General features: G+C 35.6%; 1 protein-coding gene across 4 annotated transcripts in view; it reads left to right on the forward strand.

Annotated features, from left to right (window-relative positions):
• WDR27 (WD repeat domain 27) overlaps positions 1-19,097 on the forward strand; it is a 90,090-nt gene that overhangs the window by 23,929 nt on the left and 47,064 nt on the right. The window contains exons 19-24 of one of the 4 annotated variants that reach the window (XR_005256501.1): positions 994-1,044; positions 1,331-1,428; positions 1,724-1,845; positions 5,789-5,886; positions 7,477-7,722; positions 15,250-15,333. Coding sequence is in view for 3 of the 4 variants with exons in the window: in XM_038133522.1 (XP_037989450.1) it covers positions 994-1,044; positions 1,331-1,428; positions 1,724-1,845; positions 5,789-5,886; positions 15,250-15,352 (472 nt within the window). In the remaining variant the exon portion in view is untranslated. Of the gene's footprint in view, positions 1-993; positions 1,045-1,330; positions 1,429-1,723; positions 1,846-5,788; positions 5,887-7,476; positions 9,823-15,249; positions 15,353-19,097 lie in introns of those variants that run through there. The other 3 variants (XM_038133524.1, XM_038133522.1, XM_038133523.1) reach the window with 3 other exon arrangements.

The raw sequence follows: 19,097 nt of genomic DNA on the forward strand, positions 1-19,097 counted from the left end.
TTTACCCAAAAATAGAGGTAAATCATTTGCTCTTGAAGTCTAGTGAAGTTTATTTTTTAGTTTATTTGAATGAAGTACTTGCGGAAACTACAAAAGATGCTTGGATTAAATTGCAAAACACTAAATATTATCTTCTGCTTCACCATCACTATTAAAGTAGTTCTGATGTCCATCTGGAAAGATCAGCAGATCATTGTTAGAGAACAACAATGAAAGGCAAAAACCAAGTCACTAAGCATTTTTCTTTTGAACAGATCTGGCTGACAACCATATTGCTTTTGTCAAATGATCTCAGTTTTGCAAACTTTTAGCATTGCTGGAAAGAAACTGTAATGATTCCTACAGCACGTCATGCATGGACTTTTGCACTTTCATTGGACAGATGTGCTAAAATGCAAGTATAATATTAACTGTTACACAGGAATTACTTTAACACTGTGCAGACAGTGTCCAGCAATGGCTAAAACCCTCGTGTGTTATCAATGCTGTTTTGATCTCAAGTCTAAAACACAGCACCATACAAACCACTAGGAAGAAAATTAACTCCACCCTAACCAGACCCCAGTACAGCTGTTATTGACTCTGTATTCCTTAGGGGACTTCTGTGAAAATCACACTCTTTTGCCCCACATATTCATATTCATATCCATGGAGATTTGTTTTCTCTTTACTATGAGAATAGATCCATGTTGCCTATGTGCATATATAAAAGTTCTGATTATATTGAATAACAACACAGACTTATGTTGTCTAATAAAAAAGTCTGAAGCCATTTTAGAGGTTTTGGCATATTTGCCACCTCTGCATGGAGCTGGCAGGTTACCCACAGGATCCCAAAGAGTTTTGTGTGTGTTGGGAAGTAAAATTTCTTTGGTTCTGTGTGATCAGTCCCTTATTCTCCTCCCATCTAAGTGGAAATGATTCTTTCCTCACTGTTTTCATTCTTTTCTCACTGTTTTCTCTTCATTTTATTCCTGATTGCCCTATCATCAGGACATTAAATGCTACACTGAAACTAGCGGCCTATCTGCTTTCTGGACATAGGTATTTGACAGACTTTAATCTCTTCAACATTTTCTGTATTCATACAGGATTATTTTGGTGTTTCATGTTGATGGACAATCAATCTTCTGTATATGAGTATCATGAGTTTTTTTCATCCAAATGTGTTTGGTTACCAAGCTTTTAACAGAGTTCAGCAATAAGGCAAAAGATCTGTCACTTTAATTTTTATTAATGAAAGAAAGCATTTTGATTTGTGGTTCCAGTGGGAGTTTACAAATCATAACTAATTTCAATAACACAAACATTGATTTGATATTCTTTGCAGATACAAACAGAAGAGTGTTTGCAAATTGGTACAGAAATTCCCTATGACTTCAGCAATGGAGATTACCAGTCTTTCAGCAGTAAATGAGTTCTATTCTTGTATCCTTTGTACTTTGTTTGTAGTTCTTTGGACTTAATGGCGTGCATCAGCTGAGGTAAGTAGCATTTGATGATTTGCTATTCCTTTTCTATTAGAGTAAAAAACTTGTAATTTTTTGTGATGTTGAACTTCATCCTTAGGCATAAATTTTTAGTGCTGTAAGATTTTTGGTGTTGCTCATAGAGCAATAAATACAACAGAGTTTATATATATGTTTATTTATCTGTATTTTTATCTGTCTATATGCTTTTTCCCCTTTATATAAGTTTAACTTTAACACATAGAACTGTACAGATATTGTACTTACAGCTGGCAGCAACCGAACATTGGAAATTTTTGACCTCAATGCAGGCTGCAGCACAGCAGTGATACAGGAAGCTCATGTTAGATCAGTCCATCAGATCTGCCAAAATAAGGTATATACTTTATTGAATTTTATTTGTAGTACCGCTACAACATCATCAACAAAGAAATCAGAGGCTAAAAGTAGAATTTATAGTAATCGATAAGTTTTTATATGTTGGAGAGGATGGGCAAGAACATGAGTCTGTGTGATAGGTCCATACAGATTTCATTTGTTCCCTAGTGTAAAGGAGGGAGCAGTGAGACTGATTGAATGATCTTGCTATTAGAGAAGTGTTTATTATCTTTTGCCTTACTTGTGCTAGTCTGTAATACTGTAGTTCAAGAGGAATTTTTCCTTATGTAAGTGTTCTCTTCTGAAGCTCAATCTGACACTGTGTGATTTATTCTGAAACTTTGGAAACAGCAACAAAAAAAAAAAAGTTTCTCAGTACTACAATAGAACAGATGACTTAAAACCCCATCATCCTTCCTCTTCCTTTTTTTCCTTGAAGACTGATTTGAGTGTTTGTAGTTTTCATGGTAGCATATATTCTGGAATGCCTGCTGTGTTAAGTCTGGTTGAATGGTTGAATGTGCTTCATTCCCAGTTGGAAAGTCCTTGCTTCTGTGGGTTTAAAACAGTCCTTGTTATTACTGTTTTAGAACTCTTTGTGGGTTTTCCTTATAGATGTGATCTGGTAAAACACTTAAAATTGTGCTAACTATTTCAGTACTTTTGTAACACATATAGGTTTAAAGTTCTGGCTTTTCTTTTTGCTGGGTCAGCTTAGTGCCTTCAGGTTATTTAATCAAGAAAAACTCTAAAGCTGTGGGCAAGTACTCACTTGGGAAAAAAAAAAACTAGATGTATGTGGTATAGCAAAGAAAACTGACCGTTTTGGGGAACAATTATACATCAAGGTTCTCTAATTTTTTTCAGTTATATAAAACTACTTTAGATAAGTCAATAGGAAAATGACACATCAACTATTTTATTACATTGGATTGTTTAAAATTATTAGAGCAAATTAGACTTATAAAAATGTGCAAAATGCTGTGTGCAAACTACATCCTGTTTAAAGTATGAAACACACTGGAATCTAAGGTTCTCTAATGATGAGACATGATTCAATGGAAACAAACCTGTGGAGAGGAACAGTTCATGCTGAAGATCCAGTGCCTATACCCCAACATTTATGATTTATGAAGACTTTCCTTTGGACTATTCCTAGTTTCATTGTGTGGACTAAATACTCACTTGTGATTGCAATATATATATTCTTGAAGTGCATTTTCTAGTTTAGATTCATGCAAATCAATTTTAACATTCCAAGACTGTTTTGTGATTCCACTTGGATAATTGTTAAGTAGGCATAATCATAAAATTTACTTTACTGAATAAAAAAGCAAATCTATTTTGAGGGTCATGGGAGAGGATAGGGAAAGTATGTTCCAATTAAATGTTGGAGAAACCTGTTAGCAAATTAGAAAATATATAGGATATCCTGGAAACCTAAATGATCAGCAAGAAGTTCTCTTATTTTTGATTTTAGACAAAAACAGCTGAAGCAAGTATATGTAATTTGCTGTGTAATGACTTTCATTTTAAATTTTTCTTTTGATCTGTTCTAGAGATTGTTTGCAATTGCCAGAGTGTGTGAAATTCATCTCAGCCTTCAGTGTTTTGATTAAGCTTGTTATAACAGTCCATTGCTTTTTATACTAAATTTTAAGAGACATAGTGATTTGATTTTTCAAATTTTCATTTGAAAATGAATTGATTGACATATCAAAATAATCTTCCTGTCTTAGAGTTTAGGAACATCTGAGATATCGAAATAGATGGCAATTTGAGATCAGACCACAAAGATTCAGAGCTTTAGTGTTAATAATGCAGTTGTAATGGTGCAAAACATATTCTTTGAACAGAAAACTGTCATTTTGAGCCACAAACATTTGGATGGTATTATGTTCTGCTAGCACAGTTATGAGTACACTATTTTCACAGAAACAGCAAAATTTTCAATTTTCTGTTTAGACCCATTTGTTTCAAAATTCGTTGGTCCATTAGTTAGGAAGTCTACTTGATGTGAAGACTGAAAAATGTAATGGGTAACTCTGAAGTTTCAGTCAGTTAACTTTTTCCTAACCATAGTTACAATGTTGGAAAAGTATAAAATCACCAGAAGATAGGGTGTGCTTTCTGATGTGTTTATTGATCGATGCCTTTAGCATAAGCCAGCTGCACTCCTTGGATGATATAAATGGTGCTCATAAGGAATTAGTGAAGGAAAGTGAGATTCTATAGAACCATATCCTCCTTGAGGCCAAATGTTATGTGAAGCTTGCAGTGTAGTTAATCTAGAGAGAAGCTGAGAAGGGATTACATTGGTGAATGAGGAGGCTGATGGGGTAGAAGAAAGGGATTTGTCTATCAGAATGAAAGCATAGTTTCAAGACTGCTAGTTTTTGCATCAGATTCTCATAAATAATAGATTATCATAAATTGATGGGCTATAAAAACACAAAGTGATAAATAAAATTCAGCTTGCATATTATCCCAACTAGTATATATTTTCTTTTTTTCTATATCAATATTCAGTAGCAAATGTAGTCTGAAGATACAAGTATATGTATTAATAAAGTATATTGCTGACAAAATTTCAGGGCAGAGAAGGAACAAATGGATTGCACTTCTTACCTTTAGTTTTTTCCTGTATTCTATGTATTCTGTAGTAAAGGAGTAATGCCCAAAGTAAATGTGTATGTCTGTAGAACTTTTTGTTTTGGACTCTTGTGACCAGTGCTGGCTGAATAAAGGGATGGTGAGAAAATATTTCAAAAGCACAACAAAGGGTGCTCAGTAACTTTTAATGAATACTGTCCTTTGGACTGCTACTGTCTTTGTCTTCTGCATTACTCTTTTTTTATAGTTACACAGAGCTAATGTGAGAATGTGTAGACTTTGGTGGGAAATGTGTTGCACAGTACATTTTAATTCATCTCTTAGAGCAAGCTATGCATCAGCTTTCATAATGAATAGGATATTCCTGGCAATCAAATACTGATTGCAGGAAATTACCTTGAGGTTTCTGTGATGTATTCAGCCAAATCAAGAACGTGAATGGTATGGAAAGGAAAGAAAGTGTTTTAACTGTTTCAATTTGGTTCCCTGGAGAAAGAAATTTTTAGCCAGCAAAAAGGCTGGGATTTGCCAATGTGGATGTTAAAATATCAGTGGTTTAAAACTGGATTTAATTATTTAAAAGTATGAAGCCAAAATTAGTCTTGTGATGAATGAATGTAGTTGCTACTGAAGTCAATGGAAATTGGACACTTAGCCCAGGGCTAACAATGTCTTATAATTAATTGTTGAAGTAACCTTTGCTCCCTCCCTTTCACTGCCCTTGTTTTCTTCCCTAAACATCCCGTAATGTCTTGTGCAATCACAAAAAGCTCTTCCCCTGCTTCACATGATGAATCCCATACCCTGATTTTAGTAATCCCCATCAGTCTGTGACATGCCCTAGATAACCTGTCTCACTCACTGTCCTGGTGGGTGTCATCCCTGGACCAAAGGGCTCATGGCTGTCCTGGGACAGCATTGAGAGGAGCCGAGGCCATGCTCCATTTCTGTGACTGGGTTATGGGACTTCCTCTACATGTTCTTTGCATGCTCTTCCTCTTTGCTCCTTTGCATGTGTGCAGACAAGCTTTTTTTTCACATAATCTAAAAAATATTTACTGTTTATTTCTTAGATGGACTAAATTATCTACTGAGAGGGTGGTTGGTGACTGGACTGGATTCCCCAGGAAAGTGGTGCCAGCACCAAACTTGTCAGAGTTCAAGGAGCATCTGGACAATATTCTTAATCATATGACATAATTCTGCAAGGAGCAGGGAGTTGGACTTGATAATTCCTAGGGATCTCTTCCATCTCAAGATATTCTATGATTCTATAAATAATTAATGCCACAAGAATAGTTACCTGAAACTGATTTCTTGTTTTACAGGGATCATCCTTCAGCACTCAGCAACCTGAAGCTTACAACCTTTTCTTGACCACAGCTGCAGGTGATGGCATCAAACTGTGGGATTTAAGAACATTAAGGTAAGAATGAGTTAGGTACCTTGGAATAAAAAGCTATGGTTTATCTTTATTCAGAATTCATAGTTGCTCTCATATACCAGTGGAAATTTCAATGTGGAATCTGAACTACAGGTTCATTGAAGTTTACTAGTTTTTAAAGACTAAACAAAGTGCTCATTCCTCAATTATAGTTAGTTATGTGGAAGCCATTAAATATTTAGGATTTATCACCTATGTTTACCCACATTTGTAGATCTAATAGTATATATGTATAATGGTGCCCTGAACTGAATGCTAATGGTATTTTCAAAACAGCATGCCATTACTGCTAAAAGAAGTAAAATCTATGATCTGTCTTTTAAAATATATGCCAATTGCAACAACATTTTTAAAAACCATGTATGTAGTACTATAAGTTTGCATGATACATTACCATAAACTCAGAATTAAATGCTACACTGTTTCTAAACACCTTTCAATTTTGGGAAAGCCTTGGGACGAATGAATAGAACATCAAGGAGGGAACATTGCTCAGGAAAAGTAATACCTGGGGCAAACTCTGTTGTGGAGGCCAAAAGAATTATGTTTAACAGAAAAGGGGATTGGGCAGGAGGATGTTTAAGCTTCAAATAATAATTTCCTATTTGTCTTCTGTGTATGTAAACATATCTATGGAAAGATGTCATATAATTTTTCTAGTACTGAATTTTCTATTTGGGCAATGTTTAATGCACCTTTCATTTATTTCCATCTTTCTGTGGTAAGAATACATTAAATCTATAGGGGGCATATGTGTTCTTTTCAAAATCATTGCTGTATTACCTTCATTCAATGCCAGAAAGTAATGAAACTAGAGACTGCTGGGGTTGGAATATGTTACCTTCTTATGTTTTTCTAATAAGCTGCTCAAACTGTGTTGCTGAAGAGAAATGGAGAAGTAGAAAGCTTTTCACAGATCACTTATCTGTCTCTTTGTTTCTAAATACTAATATAAGTAAAGTCAGTGAATGGTAAAATAGTTAAAGTGTAAAATCTGGGCAATCAATTAAATGAATATGTCTTGAGAAGAAGGAGCAAATTTATGTATGTTCTTGCTGTATATTTAATTTGGCTAGGTCAGTGTATTCTAGTGTCCACTGTGTTCTATTAGCCAAGCTTCAAAAAAGTAGCTCAAGTCCTTAATGACAGATATTTTAAGGGTGCTTGTGAGGTACTATGCATATATGTGTGTGTTTGTTACACATTACACAGTGATCAGTAGTATTAACTTTTGTGGACAAGAAATAGAAAAAATAAATAATTGTTTTTCTCTTGCTAGCAATTTGCAAGGAAAAAAAGAAAAACAAACCACATTTTTTAAAGTGAAATATTCTGCCATTGCTCAGACCAGAGATTGAGTCTTCTATATTTTAAAATCTGTTCCTGTGTTCTCAAAAGGAGTAAAACTGTTCAAATTTTCCTATGTGTTCACCAGGTGTTTTTCACATAAATAAATTTTAAATGTCTACATTTGGAAAGGTCTGTTTGAACTTGGAATAAGTCTCTGCTGAAGTGTTAGGTCTACTATAGTTACACAGACTGAACACTTTTGCTTATTTTTTTTGTTCATAGGTTTTGTCCAATCAAATCCAGTCCATCCCTTGCACTGTTGAGTACTTACAGGAGAGATTAGTTCCTAAACAACCTTATGGTGGGCCAGTACCTTTAATCTCCTGAAGTTGTTGATTTGTAAAGTTGGTGCGTCAACAACTGTTTCCAGTCCCTCTGGAATGGCCTGTCTTTGTTTCTGCTTTGGGTTTGCCAGAATAGGGTTTGTTTAGTGAAATCTTTGTCCAGTGTTCTTGCAATATAGCAAAGGTAAGTCCACCTTCTCATTTATACTGTTTGCAGTGTTGTGGATAGTTACACTAACTCCAAGAACTCCACATTATTGTTTGTTGATTTTGTTCTAAATATTTTCCCTAGATGTCCACAGTGAAAATTATTTTGCTTTTCTTTAATCCGTTTGTTGCCCTTGAGAATCTATCCATTGTTACTTTATTTAAAAATTCCGTAAAGTACAAAATTTTGATTAAATAAGGGGGAAAAAATCCCTTCAGCACAGTGCTCTTCAAACTAGCTGTTGAAAGCATGGGAAATAATTTGCAGAATAACTGCACAATTCCCTTGGACTCTTTGGGTTTTTTTTTATTCAGTTTCTTTTTCCTTTTTTTCCTTTTTTTCCTTTTCATACAACATGCATTCCTTTTCTCACAATTGACAGAAGAATCATAGCAGGATGCTCCAGTATTTTTTGATCTGCACAGATTAAATCTTCAAACAGGTTAACCTGGCCTACAGCTTTTTAAGTTTTGGATATATTAATATTTTTGCTTTGAATCCTACAAAAATTTTGCTATTCAACCTGTGTTATCAAATTATGATTTTTTCCCCCAGTGAAAATTCATTTAACTTTTCTTTTGTTCTTGAATTTGGTGAAATTATTTAGCAACTTCAATTTTCATCTTTTTTTCTGGATAAAGCTGTGAATTTGTCTGTCTCTTTCATTATTGATGATCTGGAGGCATTCCAAGATTCCTTCAGAGAGTGCCAGAACATCTCATGGGTTCCTCTGAAGGTGGTACAAGAAAAGACATTTTAACTTTCTGATGTTGTCAGCCAACCTCACACAGCCAGGTCATCTTGCCAATAAATGAGGGAATCTTGGACACTGCTAGTGGCTTTTGGATTTACTCAGACTCCTGCTCCATTTGCTTTGAAATGCATGGATTTATAAAGTTTCATCTGAAGATTTTGAATATTTTTTATAATTCTCCTACATTCTCCTAATTTATAACTAAAGCTAAGAAAAGCTCCAGATGATCTACAAAACAGATTTAGGAATAAAGAAGCAAGGAAAATAGTTTTTCTTGGAAGAAGAAAACTATGGCTACTCTTCTTCCAGGTTAGGATGATAAATTATGAGACCTTATGAATACATGCTTTAGAGTAAGATAATGACCTTTGAAAAACTTCCAAGATATTTTGAAGAGCAATTTAAGTCTATATTGTCTAAAAGAATGACTACTTGAAAAACAAGTAAAATTACTTTCTCTTGTGTCCAAAGTGAAAGCAGTAAACACAAGTGTTAGGCTGAGATGCTGTAAAAATCTGAATGAGATGGACATAATAGTCACAAGGTTCAATATTCCTAAAAAAGACTGAGAAACGCATTTAATGATCAGGAGGTCAAAAAGTTAATACATTCTTACATTTTTGAAGGAGTTGAAGAGTTCTTTGTGATGAAACCTTGTATACTCATCCGTAAGACACAAGAAACTTTACCATCCTTTCTTATACTGCTGTGTGTATTGAATGTATTTTGGAGACATTGCTACTCTTACTGAAGTCAGGAATCTAGCATTGATTTGTACTCAGCCATACCTGTTGTCTCCACAATTTAAATTTAATATCCCAGAAAAGTCTGGATTGGAATGACACAAGTTGCTAAGTCCTTTAAGTCACAGAGACCAAATATATCAGAAAATTCCGACACACTAAGCCTCCTTTTCTGCCAGTCCTGCCTGTGTTTAGTGGCAATGCTCATGAACATATAGGGCAGTGAGATGTACTTTGGCATCCTAGTGCTGTAAAACCAATGCATAGAAAGAATGTAGAAACTTAGGAATTACTGAACCTTCAATTCCTTTACACAGTAAACTCATAACAGGAAGGATCAGACTAGACTAAGTACCAGCTGCTTTAATATGTTTCTATATCACTTAAATTTTGTATGACAGTTTTTAATTCTGCTTTACCAGTCTGAATCCTTTCAATTTCTCACTTCCTCCCACTTGTAGATTAGATAATTTTGTGCTTGAAATGCTCAAAAGAAAGGAAATTTCTTTCATTCATTCTGTTAGGAAGAAACTATAAATTCATAGGGTTGCACCCTTCACATCGTTAAATGCATATAGAATATTGACTAAACACTTAGTAGCATCAGCTCACATTCACTAGCAAAGTTATGTGAATACAGATATCTTCATGACTGGATGATAATGAAAAAAATTGTGTGTCCAGTTTTCTGCAGCTTGTCTTGCATGGGTCGTTCCAAGGAGTCCTCTTCCTCAAGAGAGGTTTTAGAATGTGAAGTAGTGCAAAATTTTCTTCCTCAAGGCAGATTTCAGATCCCCTATAAAGCTTTTAGGCACTGATGTGGACCTTCCCTGCTCATCAGTAAATTACAGCTAAAGCCATCATGCAATAAAGCTTCATCCTTCTTTATGTCAGTAATTGTGTGACCTGGCTTGACATCAGATTTTCAGATGCATTTTTAATCAAGTTACCAGCTGCACTGTGAGGACCGTCACTGCACCACTGGGCCTTAATTGCCCTGACCAGCCTTGGAATCCCACCCATGAACTCTGCTCCTTGCTTCAGGCTGTAGAAGTCTGTAGAAATGAGCTGGCAGAAGCCTTATGAAGTTCAGCAAGGGGAAGTGCAAAGTCCTCCTGGCACCAAATGCAATCCCCAGGCACCAATATATGCTGATGGGGGCAACTAGGTGGAAAACAGCTTTGCAAAAAAGGAGACCAAGATGAACATGAGCCAGAAATGAGCCCTTGAGGCAAAGAAGGCTTATCCTGGGCTGTATCAGGAAGAGTGTTGCCAGCAGGTTGTGGGAGGTGATACCTCCCCTCTGTTTAGCATTAGTGAAGCCACAGTGGTTCTATGTGAGCAGTGAGGTTGGATAAGATGACCTCCAAAGTTGCCTAACAACCTCAACCATGATGTCACTTTGTGATTCTGTAAAATACATTTTTTCTTTACTTTCCACAGAAAAGTTAGGGTATGGGAAATTTGCTGGGGGAGCTCATGTGATATTGACTAAAAGAGCAAGATGTACATAATCAGAGCAAGGTGTAATAATAACACCTGAAATTGAAAATTAATTTAGAAGGCAGGACAGGGACAATTGTGCTATGCTGTCAGATGTTCTGTGCTTATTACCTACCCAAAATGGAGAGAGCAGGGAAGAGTTAGTACAGCCCAATTTGGAAGTCTGGGATGCTACTATGGTATTGTGAGGAGGTAGATGTGGTAGGTGCTGTTGCAGGTACTAAGAATAGCAGTGAAAAGGTGTTAGAAAGAGTTCCCAAGACCCAATCCACTAACACCTATGGTGACAGGAGCTTCCTGCCTCCGACTCACACTCTGATCAGCTGAGAAACGGAAGTTCAGCTGTTGAGCTATGCTGTTTGCTGCTGAAACAGCCATTTTTCATCTCCTGAAAAAAACCCCAAAAAAGCAGTGGGTGTTTATTGGACCACAGTGAAGATTTGAGGAATATTGAACTACTTGCACATACTGAATTGCTTCAGCCGAATACTCAGCTGCATGATAATGCTTTGATGTATGATCCCAGAGAAAATCAGTTTCACCTTCCTTTGGCCTCTGAAAGAATCTACCAATTGTACGAGGATAGTATTAGACATTAAGGCAAAATCTCCAAATAGCGTTATGATGCTGTGCCACTATGTTATGATCTCCAAATAGTGTTATAATGCGGTACCAGAGGAGCTAATGATCATAAGCTCTGCTGGCAACATATTTTAGCAGAATTCCCACAGCCACAGAGAACTAATCTCATACTTTTTCTCACATTTGCACTTTGAGACCTCAGAGTCAGTCAGGCAGTTTGACTTTTGAGATACTTTTCAGTTTGTGTCTTCACTATGAACTAGCTGCTTGACATCATCCTAAATAAGATACAAATATATACATACTCAGAATTCGGTTACTTCTTGGTTTCTTCTGAAAATGTGTCCCATGGTTTGAAATCTTTTTTTTTTTTTTTCCTTGGAGGTTTTGAGTCTAGTTATCCAGCTTATGAGGGATAAAAGAGTGTCTGGAATTCCTCCAAGTGTGGGACTGGAGGTGCATGAAAGTATAGAGGATGTTTTCACCATAGCATCCACACAGGGATGTGGTCCCTGCTGGATGCTATGGTGAAAACATTGGGAGCTCCTATGTGAAGTTTTTGGAGTTTCAATGGAATGAAACCCACATGTTCAGTACATCTAAGGTAGCTGCTACTCCTACTGTCAAGTTATATTCACATTTTGCAGGGCCTCAGTGGATCTGCTGGTACTGAAGAGTCGGTGAACAAATACCAGAGCACTGACACAAAGTAACAATACAAATGAAAGTGGTTTAAAAAAAGCAAAACACAAACTTTTGTTTGCAGTTTTGTTGTTTTCTTTTTTTTTTTTTAATGCATCAAGTAGAATGAAATAGACTTCTTTGTGAGACCATTCTCTTATTTACAAAGAGACAAACATTCCAGTGTCTTTCTCTTCCAAAGACAGAAAAAAAATTGTATTTTTTTTCTAATATTATTCAAGTTTTTTTGCAACATAAAAAGATACGTATTTTGGAATGTAGACTAAAAGATGTACAATGAAGAACATAGAGAAAACTTGGCTGTTTGCTGTCCCATGCAATTACCAGATGTTTGTCATGGTAACCCCTGAAAAGCTCTGACCAGAAAAGCATTCTTAGGAGACTGGAGAGCATGCCAGCTGGCCACGCAATGCCTGCAATATCCAAAATAATTAGGATCACCACCTGTTGCTACTTTAAAAAAATAGAATTTAAAAAAATGCCTGAAAGAAGACAATCCCTAAAATATGCTAAAATCATACACATAGTATCTATCTTATAAAGCTATGAATTTTGTCCATTTTTTCCCGTTGCTGTGATACCTGTAGATATCTGAAGTTAATAGATTGAGTAACAAAATTTCTACTTAATTCTATGGAAAGTTTAATTTGAATCAGTTTTGGTTTTTTTTTTTTGTTTTGTTTTGTTTTGTTTTGTTTTGTTTTGTTTTTTTAATGTGTGTAGGATTTTGAGAGGTTGAGGAACTAGCTGAACTTGTAATGGAACATAGATCCTGATGTAATGGAATAGTTGAACAAGAAAACAATTAAGGAAATAGACTCCAGGGTATTGGTTATTACTGTGGCTGCACTAGCACAAGGAAAAGGGCACTATCCTATGACTGAGACATTGCTTTATACTGCTGTGTTATAGCAGAGAAGAGATCAGTGAAAACCTTGGAATCCTGTTAGTTCTTACAAATGTATTTATAGGTGAAATATTCAAGTTATTGGTCACAAATACTAAGATGTTTCTTTTGAAAGGATGTTTTATACAGTGTTTTATTAGGAGTCTCTTCTGTGAACAAGACCCTATTGAGGAAATTATCTTTTACAGGCCCTGACAATGAGGTCTTAAACATTTAGAACTAGTCCTGATGGCCAGTGCTGTACTTAAGGAAGAATGGTGAACCTGAAGACACCTTTGGAAGGGACAATGGATATGAATTTTGTTTATTTTTCTCATGAAGAAATTTCTTTCACACAATGCTGTTGTATCTCACAAGTATAAGGTTAAAGAGAATTTTTCCGTCAAATTCTCTATGAAAAGGCACTCAGAAAAAAAAATCTCCCTGAAATTTGCAAACAGGGCAACTGGGACTTGAAGCTAAGTTGCAGAAGTTTACACAATGAATAATGTTGTGTGGATGCCTAACTGAGGAGGAAAATTCCGAGGAGATTGAGGTCGCTAGTATTCTCCTTTGCTGTAAATAGGAAGCTTCAACAGAGGCAGGTTATTCAATAGACCACTGTGGTCTATTGGTTAAAAAAACCAATGTGTCCATTGGTTACTGAAAGTCTCTGAATATTCATGTGAAAAAAATGAAGCTGAAAAATGCTTTTACATCTTAGTCACAGTAATTTGCTATCTTCATAAGTTGCTTCTCTTGAACTGTAGTGTTCTCTTAAGTTGGGTTATTTTAGCGATTTCAGGATAGAACTTGTCTGAGGTGAAGTGTCTGGTTACTGTATGCTCAAAAGGCCTGCTACTAGCAGTAGCTTTGTTATACAGAATACAGTAAAGTTCAGAGTTAGGCTCTATAAAATGATGTATTTTCATGCATTCAAACGTGTCTCTTCTCTGCTTTAAGAAGTGATAGCAATTAGATAGTCACAAAGTAGAGTTTTTGTTTAAGTATGTCTCTTTCACCTGGGTGAATGAAACCAGCTTGGCATTCAGTGCATTCTTACACGTACATGTGTCTCTACAACAGAACAATATGGTATAAAAATTTAGAGATTTCAGCACATAGGTTCAGTCAATTGAATTTACTTAGCTTCTGTGATTTCACTGGCCAGGAAAACATGTATATCACAGGAGCTGGCAGGAGATTTTACTATTTCAAATTTGTTCCTGGACCCAGCCTACATTAAAAAAAATATATATATATATATATGACATCTGCATTATGGTGAAGTATGTGAATTTGTTTTGTAAGGTGGGTAGGTTGGCAGCATTCATAATAAAGACAAAAGAATATAGATTATTATAAGTCTGTTTTAAAATAATACCCCAAAGGTATAAAATAAACTTCTGAAATGAAGTATGCATATGTAAATGACAGCTCAGAATGGTGTTGAAACTTGTATTAAAATGTCTTTTAATATTGAGGAAAACATTAAATAGTATTTTTTTAACTGCAAAACTATCATGGTTCTTTAAAACCATGTGGTGCTTTTTAGGTGGATATTAATCTTCATCTCATTAAAAACATTGTTATTTTTAAGTGGCCCAAGTGTGCTCAGCTATTTAAAACTTACTCTACAATGCTTCTTGCATTATTAACATGAAAATAAGAAATTAATTCCTTACATTAATTTTAAATCCATTCCTACAGATAGGTAAGAAGTTAGATACCGTTATAGAACAGAGTGAGAGAGAGCTAGAGAGAGAGAGATTTTTCACCTTGGAATGTTTGGATATTGTCTTTCTTGACTTACCACATACAATAAATTAATGTATGGAGTAGAAATGTAAATAGGCAGCAAAGGTGAAATATTCAGATTTGGGTGTGAGAAAAGCAAGAAATAATTATTTATGTCATGATTCCACATAATGCGTCTTCATATATATAAATAACTTGAGGGAGATTTATAAGTCTTCATGGAGCAGACTTTCACAGCACCTTCCCCTTATCTATCTTATAGGCATCACAGCTCCTCCTTTCTAATTAATAATGATGTTTCTAGCCCTGTAAACTAAAAAGGCCAAAGCATGGGTTTGGTCACTGTCCTGGGACAGTTTTGTCTGTTCATTTGATTTTTAGTCATTAATGTTCTTTCTTCAGTGTCTTCCAGTTTTGACAAAATCCTACTGCCGATATATTTAAAACTTTATTTGTGGATTTGCCGTAGTTAATTTGTAGACTAAGAAAAACATGATACCAGGAGGATTTCATGAAAATGGCAGTAAAAGAGGTAATTTTTAGTTGGTGTTAATAACATTGAAACTTCTCTGTAGGTGTGAACGTCGTTTTGAAGGGCACAGTAGCCACTGCTATCCATGTGGAATTGCAGTGTCTCCCTGTGGACGCTTTATAGCCAGTGGATCAGATGACAAATACGTAAGTAGTTTTTGCTTTTTTTTCCTCCTAAACCACAGGAACTACTCATATTGTACCTAAAAGAGTCTTTTCAGAGGATTCTAGGATCTTAATGTGCGTTACTGCAATCTATGATACTTCTGTATAGTTCATTCACATGTAGCAGTAACATACGATTCATGATTATTTTGTCTGAAAAATCCCAGAGCAGCTAAATCTTAGCATTCAAAGTAATTGTTAAAAGATTGTTTCTATAGGTTTCCGTAATATTTGACTCTGAATTGTCATGTGCCATCAAAGATGAGGAGAATGGTGTTCCCTGTAGCACAGCTTTATGTGTTGTGTATATATCTGACCAGTAGGAACTCAGTAAGTAAATACAAATTAATTTACTTAAGCTCCCAAATACAGGGTGATGAATCTTTTAGTATGGCTAGAAAGCCATGAACCAATGAACCAATCAGCTGAATAAAAAATAAGAAGTCATTCAACTGAAATTAGTACTTTCCGACCCTTTGTGTGTGTGTTTTCTCCCCAGACAAGTTGTCTTCTGAATGAATGCCAATAAAATTTAATTATTTAGAGATTAATCATGAGTAAACATGTATTGATACCTTTTTGAGTTTGCACCTAATTTTAACTCAGTAATGCCTGCAATGTTATCAGAATGTTTGTCTTGCTGTTTGTGAAGAGCTGGAAGATTGCTAACTTGTACTATAGGCCTTTGAAACTGGACTGAGGTTGGGTTCATTGCAGTGACTTTCAAAACAGCTGGGTAGGAATGCTGTTGAAATTTATTTTAGGTATTTCTAGGTTAATCATCAGACCATGACACAGTTTCTGGTCAACTTCAAATTCAGAGCAAGAGGAATTTACTCTTCTGGCTAGTTTTGAAATACTGGTTCAAATAATATGTGAAGGTTAGAGATTTTATTGGCAGATTACTGGATGTGTTCTTGACATTTTCATGATAAAACATTTTTCAAGTTTCTGGTAAATAGCATTTCAAAATGTAGCTTGCAATACAAAAGAAGGCTTTTTGCTTTGTCTGTGAAGAAGTGCATCTTATATTCATTTCACATCATGATATATTTGATATACTAATATATTTATTTGAGGCTACTAATTAAAGTTACTTTTGAATTGTATAAAAATAGGCACAGTCACAAGACCTTTTTGTCTTCTCTTTTGCACTGAGTTATTTGTTTGGAATAAGTGCTGATTCAAGAAAAGAAAGACAGCATGATTTTGTCCTAACTCCAAATTCTTGGCACGTGGTGGGTCATCAAGGGAAGCTGAATAGCTGGCATGCATCCTGCTCCAGTTGGCATGTGGTCCCTGGTGGGCACAATGCCACTGAATACTTTGTAGTGTGTCTCCTGGGTTGGAATTTTGCATAATTTGCATCCTATGTCTGTAGAGAACTTTCATTGTTCTTCTTGTCCCCTCAGGAAAACTGAGTCAAGTTTTGGACTCTTGCTTATACTATACTGTTAGGACAAAATGCAGTTTTGGGGCATTTTTTAGGAAGCTTCCCTTTGAAGTGTTAAGGCTGGATATACTTCTGTGCTTTCTTTTGAAACAGAGAATTGAATGCTGCACTGAATAGTCCATTCATATTTTTCAACTAATAGCATCCTGACAGATGGCTTAATGTGCAACTGGAACAGTTTTAATAGTATCAAGGAGTCACATATTTCTGAAGATTATATGAATGTATATCTACTGGAATAAGCTGCATAAAAAATCAATAGTGTGGATACAAAGCATTATCTTCAAAAAGAGCATTCTGGAAACAGGTTATGTACCTTTCCATTGAGAAGCAAATGCATCTTCAATCATCTTGGAGTTTATCAAGTGCAATTCTTGCACCCTGTGGTTAACAAATGTGATTGATTTTAAAGCCAAAAGAGGCATGATTGGAATACAATTGAGAGACATTGACCTTAAACTGCCTTTTGTATTTCACAATATCTGAAGTATTTGACAAAGAGGATTATTTTGTCTACAATGATTAATAGCAAAATCACATTCCTACAGGACATAGAAACAGCAACCCAAAATATGTTATTGTAAAAAAAGATGAAAATTATGTCTGCCTTTTTTCCTACTTTGAGGGTGTATGACCTGTTTTATAAAAGAGCTTGATGTAGCTTCTGTGTGGCTGAAGTAGCCACATGGTTTTATTTGAACTGCTCTGGTGCATGTTAGTGTAAGATCTGTAGATACTGTAAATTGGGGTTGAAAGTGTTTCTCTAACTGATAACTCCAACTTCCTTGAGAGAACCTTACCAAGACCTGTGTAGGACCTGACAGTCTGACAAGCAGGTAACCATAATCCTGGTTTTGGACTGTGATTGTCCTTTCTGTAATTAGTTGTGACTAGAAAATATAAAAGGCTAACACTTCTAATGTCAAATATTCTCTGCAGCCTAAATAGCCCAAGGTTACAAGTGAATTTAGCTTTTGCTTAACTGAATACACATAATATTGTAATTTCTATCATTTTACAAGTGGACAGTCTCAGGTTTCTGACTATCAATATTATCAAGGATGTGGGACCATAATATACCTTAATTAGGTTTAGATTTCCATTTTGCTGGGCTCTCTACAAAACTGTTGACTAAAGCAATTGTAGTGTAAAAAGACAAGAAATATCTGGACAGTGTGAAATGCTACTTTTTGTAATAAAAAGAACTAATTTTCTTCTGTGCCATGTAGTCCTAGTTAGCTGTTTTACTTTATGTCTAATTAGCCACTTAATTTTTGTCTTTGAAGACCTTAGGGCTCTCTGAATAAATTCCAAGTTTCCAGAAATGAAGCAGGGAATGAAGAAATAAATATTTGTCTCTTTAATTGCTTTCAGACTCATTCTTGCTAGCTGTCTTTGAACTGTAGACTCTAAGAGGCACATTTTGACCCTAGTGCTGAAACTGGATTTTCTGATATAAAACTCTCTGTCCATGCCAAATTTCAAAGCCTGTGTTCATTGCTCACACAGATTGACCCATATCACAAACCCAGAAGTTTTTCAGCATAGCAGATTGCTACATGAATAACAAAAAATACAAAATACATGGGTAATGTATGACATTCTCTTCCCCCCCCCCTTTTTTTTTTTTTTTTACACTTTTCAATGAAGTCTGGGATTTTGCTTACAACACTGTCTTTGAAACACATTCTAAATCCAAGATTAAATTTCCCTTCCAACTGTGAAGGCACCAAAGCTTGAAGCAGTAGCCCATAGGGCATCATCATTGAAAGGAGTAGCAGGAGACAGGATAAAGCAATTTGGTTCTTGTACATAACATCAGTCTAATAACCACTTGTGAGTCCCTGAATATTAACCTTCTTGCAAAATTGGTTTTAGAGTAAGTTCTCATTGTGCAAGTGATGCTGGAAAGTGATGCTGGGCCGTGGGCAAATCCAAAGAGTTTTGCAAACCTGTGAGGGGTGGCTGGATGCAAACTCAGACCTGATATTTTTTGCAGACTGAGTTATTTTCAGATACAAGATTCTACATCAGGCATAACACAAACTGTAGGATTTGTTTAAAGTTGACACTTTAGTTTAAGTAGCTACAGAGATTGATATTCCAAATAAGATATCAGTGCTGCTGAGCAATATACTGTTATGTTTTACTACCAGAAAAATACCTTTGGAGGTTGGGATGCCAGCACTCCTTTGTTCTGTAGATCTACTCCTCTTGCACCGCACTACTTCCTAATGTAATCATTGCTGAGAAGACTGTATTTCTCAACCCCCA

Source organism: Motacilla alba, chromosome 3 (genome assembly GCF_015832195.1).
Source record: "Motacilla alba alba isolate MOTALB_02 chromosome 3, Motacilla_alba_V1.0_pri, whole genome shotgun sequence".
Taxonomy (NCBI): Eukaryota; Metazoa; Chordata; class Aves; order Passeriformes; family Motacillidae; genus Motacilla; species Motacilla alba.